At 44.6% G+C, this 12,704-nt stretch overlaps 1 protein-coding gene and 1 long non-coding RNA gene across 2 annotated transcripts in view; both read left to right on the plus strand.

The window, feature by feature from the left end:
• Positions 1-551, plus strand: part of LOC131707359 (uncharacterized) — a 28,322-nt gene extending 27,771 nt beyond the window's left edge. The window contains exons 3-4 of the long non-coding RNA XR_009311151.1: positions 194-284; positions 424-551. This is a non-coding gene — a long non-coding RNA (uncharacterized LOC131707359). The remainder of the gene's footprint in view (positions 1-193; positions 285-423) is intronic.
• Positions 552-729: 178 nt separating this feature from the next.
• LOC117397123 (zonadhesin) overlaps positions 730-12,704 on the plus strand; it is a 44,171-nt gene continuing 32,196 nt past the window's right edge. Inside the window, exons 1-22 of the mRNA XM_059009491.1 lie at positions 730-903; positions 2,014-2,259; positions 2,723-2,824; positions 3,378-3,569; positions 3,896-4,006; positions 4,101-4,293; positions 5,098-5,234; positions 5,549-5,773; positions 5,887-6,028; positions 6,231-6,354; positions 7,722-7,913; positions 8,319-8,447; positions 8,556-8,738; positions 9,634-9,828; positions 10,173-10,321; positions 10,689-10,857; positions 11,105-11,239; positions 11,347-11,499; positions 11,720-11,921; positions 12,031-12,171; positions 12,272-12,457; positions 12,600-12,671. Of these exons, the coding sequence (XP_058865474.1) occupies positions 768-903; positions 2,014-2,259; positions 2,723-2,824; positions 3,378-3,569; positions 3,896-4,006; positions 4,101-4,293; positions 5,098-5,234; positions 5,549-5,773; positions 5,887-6,028; positions 6,231-6,354; positions 7,722-7,913; positions 8,319-8,447; positions 8,556-8,738; positions 9,634-9,828; positions 10,173-10,321; positions 10,689-10,857; positions 11,105-11,239; positions 11,347-11,499; positions 11,720-11,921; positions 12,031-12,171; positions 12,272-12,457; positions 12,600-12,671 (3,514 nt within the window). The 5' untranslated portion in view covers positions 730-767. The remainder of the gene's footprint in view (positions 904-2,013; positions 2,260-2,722; positions 2,825-3,377; positions 3,570-3,895; positions 4,007-4,100; positions 4,294-5,097; positions 5,235-5,548; positions 5,774-5,886; positions 6,029-6,230; positions 6,355-7,721; positions 7,914-8,318; positions 8,448-8,555; positions 8,739-9,633; positions 9,829-10,172; positions 10,322-10,688; positions 10,858-11,104; positions 11,240-11,346; positions 11,500-11,719; positions 11,922-12,030; positions 12,172-12,271; positions 12,458-12,599; positions 12,672-12,704) is intronic.

The raw sequence follows: 12,704 nt of genomic DNA on the forward strand, positions 1-12,704 counted from the left end.
GTAAGTTTAGCATGACTGAATAATAATCTTAAAATAAAAACTGTTTATTTCTGTGCTGTATCTTTTATAATGTTTATATTGTCTAATCCTGATGGGTTTACTATTCAGCCTATTACAACAGAGTGCTGTGCCTCCAGCTGCAAGTCAAACTAATTGCTTAAAAGTTTGAAATAACTTTGTTTCTTGGTGTCAGCTGTTCAGGGGAAGGAACATCTGCCCCAAGAAAATGTCCACCTGGTACCCATAACTACTTCACCGGGAAAGCGGATGTAAAAGCATGCCTGGTATGAGATTCCTCTACACTGATAAATTCTACACTGCTTGGCAGCCCTTCTGGACGTATTTTGATCAACTCAAGCTCTATTCTCTTACTTGACTTCCCCAGCACTGTATTGTGTGACTGTGTTTCTGTGCTTTTCACAGCCTTGCCCTCCAGGCTCCATCAGTACAGAGGAGGGAGCAGCCTGCAAGCCGTGCCCAGCCGGTACCTCCTGTGATCCGGGTTCCGGTGAGCTGAGGGCCTGCCCCCAGGGGCAGCACTCACCCGAGGGAGTCCTGCACTGCCTGCCCTGCACTCGGGGCTTCATCTGTCCTGATGGCCATGTTAAAAAGGTTCATTATTAGGATTTCTTTTCATTGTATTGTTGCTGTTTTAAAAATCTGCACATACATGGTTCCACGGTTAAAAACAATATGGGCCCTCAGGCATGTAACACGCCCGAATATCTTTATAATTGTTTTGATTTGCTCCGTCTTCTGTACATGCAATGAAATCTAATCGCAATGATCTTCAGAGCTGCCCCCCAGGACAGGAGCCCAACCCCTCCCAGTCCCACTGCATAGACTGCCCAGAAGGTCACTTCTCATCAGCGGGGAGTGACAAGTGCCAGCTCTGCCCAACAGGTAACGTACTTTACTGCTGGTGTTGCCTCATCGCTAACGTTCAGTACTGTGAGCATGCATCCCTTTACCTTAGCATGGCGCGTGATGGAGATGTGTGTCTCACAATCGATACATGCAAAAGGATGTTAAAATGTGCAAGTTAACGTCTGCATTTCATGTGGTTTAGGAAGACTTCAGGGAAAGATATATTTCTGTGCCAGACTGGCAACAAAAAGGGAGACTATCAAGCGTTTGAGTCAGAACCGGTGGAGTGTGGGCGGTATACTTTGAGCTGTTGCCTGTGCTTTTTCTATAGGAAAAGTGAAGGCGGTGATGAACGCTTTTTAACTGCCTATCTTCATCTTTTGACATCCTGTGTGTCAACACTGCAGGCATAATCAAGCTCATCCTTTTCAGAAAATGGAAAAGATTACCAATTGTGATCGCTGAAGTATTAGCGGATCTGAATAGCGTCAAACATGCGTCGGATATCTCAAATAAATGCATCTCACATACGCTCTGCTTTAATGATTCTGAAACCCTTTTCCTTCCTGTATGTTATTTGACCCCAAGTCAGCATTTAAAATGACAATGGAAAGCATGCCACTGAGTTTCACATTGACTCCCTCTACAGACTTTTTGTGACCTTTCCTTTATTCTGTTTTCAGTTTCTTTATCTGTCACGTAATTCTTTGGGGATCTTGACAAATTGATTAATGCAAAAAGTTGTTGTTTCTACATTACTGCCCTTTTAATGGTGCTGTTTACATAACGGCAGTTGCACTAAAGACGCCAACAAAAGTAAAAGTCATTGCGGTGGATCAGATTCCACTGTTACTGCATCTAAATTGTTGCTGTTCTCCAGTATATCTGGATAGTGATTATCCTTTTGCAAATTTGCGTTTGCGAACTTAAAAGCTTTGGTGTTGTTTTTATCCCTTCCCAGATCATTGTGATGTTGCCGTTCTATACTGCAGTGTGTGTATTGATCCTTTCTGCTTTTATGTTCCCGTACAAATAAAGACACCCTTAAGTAGGCAGTGGAGAACTTCAGTTACGTAACGGTCAGAGTGGAAATGGTATGAAATGACACGGATTGTCATGTAATTCCTCCCATGTGGTGTTTTAAAGGAAGCTACTGTCCTCACAAAGCCACTCCCTGGCCGTTGCCATGTCCACCTGGCTACGACACTGACTGCCCCGGGCAGAAAGAGTGCAAGAGCTGCAACGGGACGTCCCACTGCAAGGGGGCAATGCTTAACCCCTGGGAGGGGGGTGGGAGAGTTCGGAGCACCGCAGCTATGGGTGCAGTGTCTTGTCGTCCCGGGACATACAGAAACAGTGAGGAAAGCCCAGACTGCTTGCTCTGTCCTTTAGGTGAGTATGTCAGAGTTAATGTGTGCAGCTGACCCTGTCTTCGTTAACCGTGTCTTCTTAAGCAACTTTTGTGTAGGCAAGAGGAACCTGGGACCCACCCAAGAAGAGGCTCTAAAACTATAAGTCTTCTGTGCATTTATTATTTTTATATATTTACTTGCAAGATAGCACTTTTCTTGTGTAGAAACAAACACCTAAAAAAGAATTAAGATCAATGACAGTTTCTATCAGACATTAATCTAGCTCCAGTCCAGATGAGGTAGATAGCGAGGTTGATCAGGTGTGTCATGTTGTGATGTTTTAGGTGCTCCGATATTTAGTAGTTTATTAAACCCTAAAAGCACTTGTCATTTAATAATAATAATAATAATAATAATAATAATAATAATAATAAATGAATAAGAAGAAGAATAGTTCCATATACTGTAGTTGTAAATGTTACGATGTGTTTGATGCTGTGCAGGTTATTACTGCCCTTGGGGTACAGCAGTGCGCTGTCCAGCTGGTACTTATGGTGCCAAGGAGGGCTTGCAGAGAGAGCGGGACTGCTCTGTTTGTCCTGCAGGTTAGTACTGTGGTAATGATATCATCCTTTCAATTTCTGCTTTAGCGCATGCCTCACGGAGGGTTATGTCATTGCAAACAGGTGATTTTATTTTACAGTCTTTCGAAACAATACGAGACTAGCTATTGAAACTCTTACTTCCTCTTGGTCGCAAACCTGTACTTCTTGAGGTCATTTACATTGGTAGGTTCTAAAAGGATATGTAGTCTCTTAGAGGTAAAGGGCTTTGTGATTGGCTTGCAGTCCTATCATTAGAGGCAGCAGCTGATTGGTTGAGTTATACAAGTTATTTCAGAACAATGGCCACATGCTCGGAATTAATTCTATGGAAATATCATATGAATTGCAACTGTATTATTTATTTATGTATAGAGATTATAGGAGCTTTGAATTAAGAGGGATTTGTGGTTATAATGATAAAGTATTGCTCAAACTTCCATTAGAATTGAGTTGGGTTTGTCGTGAGGTATTGCCAGGTAAGCAGTTAGGTTACCATGCATATCCATGGTACCGTAAACTTCCAGGGTGTTTTTTCTTGTTCCACACCCCCCAGGTTTTTACTGCCTGGAAGGAAGCCCCCGGCGCCCTGGCTCTGAGTTCCTGTGCCCGCGAGGTTATTACTGTGAGCCAGGCACCAGCGAGCCCCACATCAGCCCCTGCCCACCTGGAACTTTCGGGGAGCACTTCGGACAGACGAGCGTCGCGGGGTGCAAGAGATGTGCAGAGGGTCGATTCTGCCCAGAAGGTATGATAAATAAAAAAAACAAAAAAAAAAACATATATTATGTAGTTGATGCAAACTCTCTGGTGTCAAGATCAAAATGACAACAACAAAAATAACAAAAAAAAGAAGTGTTGTTTAGGGACTTTCCATAACCCTGCCTCCCAGCTGGCTGCTTTTCAAAATCATAGCGGAGTAAGAAAAATGTGCGTATTGACCAATATCATGTTCATTTCACATTAATGGGATCTACTGTAAATGTGACCCAAACCTAACTAGCAAAAATGGTTACTTCCGGGCTCATCTGCCTCTTGTGCAGTTGCAGTGTGTTGAGTCTGTTTCTCCCTCAGGGGCGGCTGACCCAGGCTGGCCCTGTGCCAGAGGGAAGTTCTGTCCAGCTGGCACCGTGAAGGAAATGAACTGTCCTGGAGGCACCTACACCCGGCAGCAAGGGGCTGCAAGTAAGAACCGAGCTGATGATAAACAGCATATAAACAAAATCAGACTTGAACCTCTGTGTCAATAAGTTACTAAAAACCTTCTGTTCTCTCCAAGGCCTGAATGAGTGCTTGAAGTGCCCTGCTGGGTTTTATTGCCCTGAGGGCACCAGCGACCCCCTCCCTTGCCCGCGGGGCACGTTTAACCCTCTCCAAGGGCAGGATGACGCCATGGACTGCAGACTCTGTTACGCGGGTAAAGCCTGCTCCCAGATGGCTCTTCCACAGCCTGACGTGGACTGCATGGAGGGGTAGGTACAGAGCTTGCTGCACGGCAGGCCTGGGCATGCACTGATGGCAGCCTGCAGTCATGTCACACCTTATGGAAAATGTTTGGCATATCAGCAGAGTTGTGAAAAAAAGTTTCCAGACAGTACTGTAGTACCAGAGATGCTTCCTTAGATTGCAGGAATCCCCTTTGCACTGAAACCACCCGCTTTGCCTACACAGTGTCCTTGAGGTTTCGTAGTTCCTGATAAACAGCCCCACATCCTGTTCTGTGCGGAGGCTGATCTTTTTCCAAGGGAAGTTACAGAGAGCGCTTCCAAATAATCAGTCCTAAACTAGCTCATCAGCTAAATCTATTCTCAGCAATGTTATCATTTCAGAATTGTAGAAGCATTTCTTCACATCTTAGAAGTCATTCTTTGGTGGTTTAAAGATGCAAGGAGGTCAGTTGGCCTGCTTCAGGTCATATAGTACTAGCATAGCTGAAACTGTACAGCAGGGGTCTCCAAACCTGTCTCCTTTCCTGTCTATTCTTGGAGACCCTTTTTGTACAGGAGGGATAATAAGCTGAAATTAAACTTCTTAAACCTCATAAAGCTAATGAAGCCTTCAGGTTATTGTCATTCGTTACATGCAGCAGCCTTTCTGCAGCATACTGTATGGTAGCAGTCACGGTAAATGCATTGAAGAGTAATGTCAGCTGCATTATTTGACATGCTTTTTGTCTTGTATTTATTAACAGCAGCACGTCTCCAGTGTAGATCTCATTCAGATCCTAAGCAAGTAGTAGCAGGCTCATCTCCTAACTGTGCTGCTCCTGTTGGCAGGTTCACCTGCCCTCCCGGTTCCTCCAGACCCAATGCTCTGGAGAACGCCTGTCCCCCAGGGACTTTCAGTAACCTGAATAACCTGACTGACAGGTCCCAGTGTGGACTGTGCCCCCCGCGCCATGCCTGCGTGAGAGGTGAGGAGACACCAGCTGCATTGTTAAGGCTCGTCTAGCTGTTATTTTAAAATGTATTATACATTGTTTGCATTAGAAAGGACCTGAGTTTTATGGTGTGCCTGGATTGCTAGGATTTATATTGCTAGTTAGATAGTGTGAATAGATAGATAGATATTTAAGTTTATTTTAATCCTAACGAGAAAGCATAATCCTGTTTTATGCAAAATGCTGCCTGGGCGATATTTCTTTTCGAATAGGCTTATACCTGTGGTGAGCATCTGGATTTAATTTAATGCGTCTACCCTTCAGCTGTACTGATTTTCCTTCTCGAGGTACGGGTGGAATCCAGAGACCCCCGGTTCCCTGCTTTGCTGGTCATTACTGCCCCCGTGGAACCATGTTCCCCACCCAGCACAAGTGTGCAGCTGGTACCTGGAGCGACCGGACTAACCTGGTCTCTGCGAGCGAGTGCTTCCTCTGCCCCAGGGGGTGGTACTGCCTGACTGGGGCAGGACTGCCTTCTGGGAGGTGCAGCTCTGGACATTACTGCCCTGAAGGTAAACCGCCCAAATTATTAAATATGAACGCTATGTATACTGTCTGAATGCATTTATTGTTACAGATTTAACGGTATTGAGATTAGAAAGTCTCATTCATTTTAATTCCAAAGGCACACAGTTTGGCTCCCAGTTCCCCTGCCCTGCCGGTACCTACAGCACACGGATGGGCAATGGACAGAAAGATGACTGCCGGGTCTGTCCCGAGGGATCGTACTGCACTGAGGGCTCTGCCAAACCCACGCCCTGCCCAGTGTGAGTTTAAACACTTTGCCCCATACAGTAAGCCACGGCCCTCTTATCACTGTACAGCCAGTCCCGTACATAATTGTGCAACATATTCAGCAGTTTGCACCACTAGTTGAAAGCTTCTCTTCAAATGTCCTCTTTTTCCTGTTGTGCCTTGTATGATATAGCTGGTGTCTCACGTGGTGTTTGTGCATCCCTGCAATTCCAGGGCTACCTATCGGAGGGTGAAAGGAGGAAAGGCAGCTGAAGACTGCACCCCGTGCCCTGCAGGCTATCACTGCCCTCGATTTGCAACAATCAAACCCAGGGCCTGTGGGACTGGCAGCTATTCAGTAAGGGAGAACTATATATATATATATATATATATATATATATATATATATATATATATATATATATATATATAGAGAGAGAGAGAGAGAGAGAGAGATTAACAGGCAAATGTATAGATTTGCCAGCTCATCAGTCAATCTATACATTAACCAGTAAATGTAGAGATTTACCAGCTCACATATACATTTATAAAATAACCAAGGAGTGATAGTTAATGCGTACAGCAGCTATTGTTTGAGGTGAAGACTTATCAGACCATTTCAATGGTGTGCTTGGTCCCTCCATGAGCCGTGTGAGTGGAGCAGCTGTGAATCGATCCTTTTTATATTTTTTCATAGGTGTAGCTGTGTTTATGTTTTTGTTACTCAAATGCATTAACTAACTGTAAGTTTGTTTTTTTTTAGCTATATGCATTAACTAACACCTCCTTGGAAATTTTATAAATTGACCTGCGAGTTGGAAAATGTATAGATTTTTCCGCATCTCCTTGGTTATTTTTAGGGCTTGAACTTTTTGGTTTTTATTTTCCGAAGCTCTACCTCCCTTCTAAATGTTAATTAGTAGTTGCTAAGATGTCACTGCATCCTAACAAAGAGAAAACTACTCATTACAAACTGGGTTTAAGATGTATTTTTCTTTGCTACATATCAAGGAGATTTTAAATGATTCTCAATTCTCAATTAGTTTAAAGGGACGTCATGTGATCAAAAATAAAACCCGAAAACATCAAGCCCTTATTTTATACATTGACTGGTATGATGGAAAATCTATACATTAACCGGTTAATCTATAGATTTGCCGGTTTTACAAATGAGCCGTAACACACACACACACACACACACACACACACACACACACACACACACACACACACACTGTTTTGAATTCTCAATCTCTGTCTCTCTCTCTCTGTCTCTCTCTCAGAGGAGGAGGAGAGTAATTCTTTACTCTCGTCAGTCGCTTCTGTAGTGTGTAAGAATTTGCTGATGTAAATACTGTATTAGCAGAGCTGTGCAGGAGCTGACTTGTCGAAAGAATGTTTTGTCTTTCACTTTCCCTTGCTGTTAGTTTGCACTGCAGTTGAAGGCAGTCACGAGGAAGCTGCTTGAGAAAACTGGCTGCACAGAATGATGTTGCAATCAGTGACATGCAACGCCATTTTCAGCGTGCTTTGCAGATTTTGCTATGTGTTTGAAAACCCACTCCGATTTGACTCGCTGTATTGATACATTATACCACAGCTTGCTTCTTTAGCTGTCAGTTTTGCCAGGTGTTGTTTTGTCAGGTTATACCTGGGACTTTTTGGCAACACACGGCAGCTGCTAAAATATTATTTTTCAGTACTAAGTATTATTTTATCCACTAGGATCATGGTTCGGCTTTGTGCTTGCCCTGCCTCCCTGGACACTACTGTAGTAATGAGACCACCAGCCAGGAGGCGATGTTGAGCTTGATGGTGTGCCCAGCTGGACTGATTTGCACTGAAGGTCTGGACAGGGAGCCGCAGAGAGCCACCACTCTCTGTCCCAAAGGCTATTACTGCCCAGGAGGAGACATTGTAAGCAAGGAGTGTTGACTGTATACACTGCCTTTCCCATATGAGTTAAAGCACAGTGTATTCATGATAAAGCACAGGCAGAAAATCAACCACATATACGTATGGTAAAACATTGTAAACTCCAATTTACCATGGTACATTTTGATATGGGTTCTAAGGAGTACTGTATTCCCAAATGTCCCCATAGCAATTGAATGCTGGTATTGTATCCTCTCCAATAAAAGTATTTCTTGTGACTGTACGGCCTTTCTTATTCACATTGTTTTTTTTTTTTTTACTGTTTTAAGAATGTTGTTTGAATATGCTGTCAGTAGGAAATCATTTTAAAACAGGGTGCTTTGTCTCAGGAACATTTCAAAATGTAAATCTTTAACACAGGCCGTTTTGTCATTCTTCTGTCCAAAGGATCCTAACCCTAGGCCATGCCCAAACGGGACCTACAGTGACCGTCAAGGCTTGCGAGAGGTGTCTGACTGTACCCCCTGCCCTGCCGGGCAGCACTGCTACAGCGAGTCCCAGGGGATCTCCCGGCCAGTAAGCCAGACTTCTGTTCTGTAATACAAATTATACTGTAGCTTGTGCTGTGTTAGATACACTATTCATACCTCACCTCCTGACTGCTTTCTGTTTACTGTGTTTCAGACTGGAAGCTGCCCTAGTGGGTATCACTGCCCAGTAGGTACAGGGTACCCTTATTCATTCCCCTGCACCCCTGGGTCCTATCGGAACAGCTCCCTGGGGCACAGAGGGGAGATGTGTCAGCCGTGCCCTGCAGGGTTTTACTGTACCAGTGAAGCCACTGAGATCCCCACTGTCTGCCCTAGAGTAGGTGCGGTTGAATGCCTTGGCATTATTTGGATGAAGGCACTGCGTGAAACCTTGGTCTAATTCAGTATACCTTGATCTTGTTTACCTTGCTGCATAGAATTACATGCTTTCCCTGTTCTGCAGGATTTGGATGGATGGAGCCATACTGATCACATTACTAGATGTTTGCATTTGTGTGCTTTCCCGTTGTCATTTTGTAAAAATAGACAGACCACTTCCTTCATGTATTTTTCAGAGAAATGCTGTCAGTTTAGGCCTTTCCCCTATTTCCAATCAAACTTCTTAAACTATAAATACACTTCAGTTTCTTGCAAACTGTGTAAGAACTATACAAAGTGTATTACCAGTACAAAGCCACATCCTTATCTGTCATAGTATTTCAGACTCCTGCTTCTGCCAGTTAAAGATGTCAAGAGAATTAATGATGTCAAGAGAATTAAAGATGTCAAGTGAAATGCTCATATGCAACCTGATTTCCAAACAACTGCAAGCACAGGCCCTGTGAGTGCTGTACCTACAGGCTGATGAAAATACATCATTAACAGTCCATTGCTAAACTGAGTGATTCAAACACAGGATAATCTGGCACAAGGCATATGCTGTAACTATATTAGACCCCACTGCATCTCACTAAGTGGATTCAGTCAATTCAATCAATATGTATTTTATCCCTTTGTGTTATTTACCCATTTATATGGCACTATTCAATCAAACATGGGAAGACATGTTCGCACTTCATTGACAATAATGTGAACATTCTTAAGCCCATAATATATGGCGCCTCTTGAAGTTTTGTTTTGAATAAAGCCAAAGAATACATTGCTGTATTCTTTAGTCTTCAGTACTCTCCGAAATAAAATAAACTGTACCATCTCTTTGTGTGTTTGGTCAGGGTTACTTTTGTGTTGAGGGAAGCAGCAGCCCTGAGCCGTGTGAAGAGGGGACCTACAGTGCCAGGCCTGCTCTGGGGGCTGGTTCAGAGTGCGCTCCTTGTGTTGGGGGTTGGTACTGTGCTGGTACTGGACTGACTGAACCCACTGGTTCCTGTGAAGCTGGGTTCTACTGCAGGGAGAGAGCGAGGTCTGCAGTAAGTACATGAGCAGAGTCAGATAGATCAGGTTTTATCAAAACAAATCAGTTTCCTTTGCTGCTATAGTGTGACATGAAAAGACCTGAAACCCAAGAACTTCGGAAGCAAATGATGTTATCATTGTGGATGTGTCTTTTAAGTTCATCATCTGAACTCAGTGGGGCAGTGAGGCTCCCCTTTGCTTTATGCTTGATGAGTGCTGTCTGCCTTTTACTTGGAGGATGGGGTAGTGTTTTGGTATCTCTGGGCTGCCATAGGATAGCAGTGTTGCAAGGGGGGTGTTTAAGAATGCTGATGACAGTCCAAACTAGCCAGGTCGATTTGTGCTCGTCCCTCTGCAGACCCCTGCTGATGGGCACACTGGTGGACTGTGCCCGATTGGGAGCTACTGCCCAGCTGGCTCTGCCTTCCCTTTGCCCTGCCCACCTGGGACCTTCAGTAATGCCACAGGACTCAGCCGTCCGGGGCTTTGTGTAGACTGCACCCCAGGGTAAGGAGCTCAGCTTCAGTTCACTGTTCTTTACTCTTATATGTGTGCTAAACACAATTTTAAAGTCTATTTTCACATCTTCTTGACACCCTTTTTTCTTCTGTTCAATATTCACTGCATTTTTTGCACTTCAGTTTGTAATTTTTAGATATTTCAGAGTCAACGCTATAGATGTCACTTTTGCTGTTTCCTGGTACCCAATCACTTCCAGTGATCTAGCAGCAATCAGACCACGCACTGTAATAAAAAGATGGACCAGTAATAATATTAAAGAAGCTAAACAGAAAACTGATTTTAAAGCATTGCTTGACACACTTTTCTTTTTTTTAAGCCAGAATCGCTTGTCTTTTTTTCCTATTTTGCACAGCTACCATTGCTCTGGGTCTAATATCTCTGCTCCTGCTGGTCTCTGTTCTCCTGGATATTACTGTACCGGTGGTGCCTCTGCACCCAATCAGCACGAGACTCAGGAAGGACACTACACCCTGCCGGGAGCATTCACACCCGAACCATGTGCACTAGGGACCTTTCAGCCGGTAAGTGCAAAGAGATGAGTCTGTCTGGAAGGCTGCTGCTCAGTGCTGTTATAGGAGGCAGTGCAGTGTTGTGTGATGCACTGCAGTAACAGGTACTACTGACCCCTGCAGGTGAACGAGGGAATGGCAGGTGAGATGAAAAAACATTTTAAACAGTAGTCAACTTGCTTGGGACTGTGAGCTATACAGTTCTCACCCGAGCTATTATTGCTCTCTCTCTCTCTCTCTCCCTGTCTCTCTCTCTCAGGCTCGGGGACGGTCCTCTTGTCTGGAGTGTCTAAGAGGCCAGTTCTGTAACCAGACTGGTCTGGTGCGACCTTTCCCTTGTCCTCCAGGTCACTACTGCCTACCGGGGACCATCGCACCCACTCCCTGCCCAGCGGTAAGCAAAGCCTTATTCAACTCGATTTACCCTGTTTATTCTTTCAACTGCTTTGCAAAGCACTTTGAACCTTAAATGATTGCAAGGTGCTCTCGTCTCTCTTGCAGGGGTCGTACACTGCCCAGGAGGGCGCTGGAGATACTGGGCAGTGTGTGCTGTGTGACCCCGGGCAGTTCTGCAGCATGGCTGGCCTCTCTGTCCCAGTGGGGCCCTGCAAGCCAGGCTACTACTGCACTGGAGGGGCCAACTCCTCAATGCCTGTAAATCTACCATTTACTTAACTACAGACCTGATAGCAGTAGTGCCACAGTGCAGCACAGCTTTAAACACACACCTTAAGCATCTGATATCCCCACCTTATGATGTCATTTATTATGGTTAAGTTTTTATTCGAAATTGAATTCAGTTGGGAAATGTGCCTTCTTTTATCATTTGGAAATGCATTTGTTTTGTAGCCTTTTTCAATTGTTCCTTTGTTAGGTGAACATGCCATTTGGCGACCTTTGCCCTGCTGGCTTTTTCTGCCCGTCGGGCACCAGACACCCCTCTGAAAACCCCTGCCCCCCAGGAACCTGGAATAATGGGCAAGGGGCCTGGAACCAGACTTCTTGCTGGCTTTGCCCCCCGGGGCATTACTGTCATGGTACCGGCCTGACTCAACCCTCAGCTCTGTGTGCACCTGGTAGGCTTGAAGTTGAACAAAAGTCTTCTTTTTAAATGCAAATCAAAATGTCAAGTCCTTTAATTTATTTACCGCTTAAAATATGCATTTTCTTTTCTTCTTTTGTCAGGATTTTATTGCTCGGGAGGGGCTAAGTCTTCAATGCCAGTGGACGGGGTATCGGGTGACAGGTGCCCTAAAGGTCACTATTGCCCCGAAGGCTCGGTGTTGCCCCTGTCCTGCCCAGATGGTTCTTACGCCAACATCACGGGTACCTGCAATCCGTTCTAATAGAGATAGACACTACAAAATGAACCAAGATTTGTGAGCCCTCTGAAGGGTTTTAATATACCATTGTTTTAAACTTGCAGGAGTCGCTGAGTGCCTGGACTGCCCCGCTGGCTATTATTGCTTATCAGGGCAGAGCGTCCAGTTGTGTCCGGAGGGTCATTACTGCCCCGGGGGCACAGGGTTAGATCTCCTGCCCTGCCCACCAGGTACCTACAGTCCAGAGCCTGGGAACAGCCAGCTGGAGCAATGCCAACTGTGCCCTGCGGGTAGGTCAAGGGATTGATCCTTTCCAGTCCTATGGGACTACTTTTGATATTTTGCCTATCAATAAATCTACACTAAATATATTGTATTTGCATTAAGTGTGTGTTTGTACCAGTTTGCTTTTTCATGTTTCTTTCTTTAAAGGCATGTACTGTGAAGACTGGGGTCTTTCTGTTCCTACGGGGTCTTGTCAGGCTGGCTACTTCTGTTTAGCAGGTACTATATATCTGGGTCTGCTTGTGTCTGCAT

Source organism: Acipenser ruthenus, chromosome 39 (genome assembly GCF_902713425.1).
Source record: "Acipenser ruthenus chromosome 39, fAciRut3.2 maternal haplotype, whole genome shotgun sequence".
NCBI lineage: Eukaryota > Metazoa > Chordata > Actinopteri > Acipenseriformes > Acipenseridae > Acipenser > Acipenser ruthenus.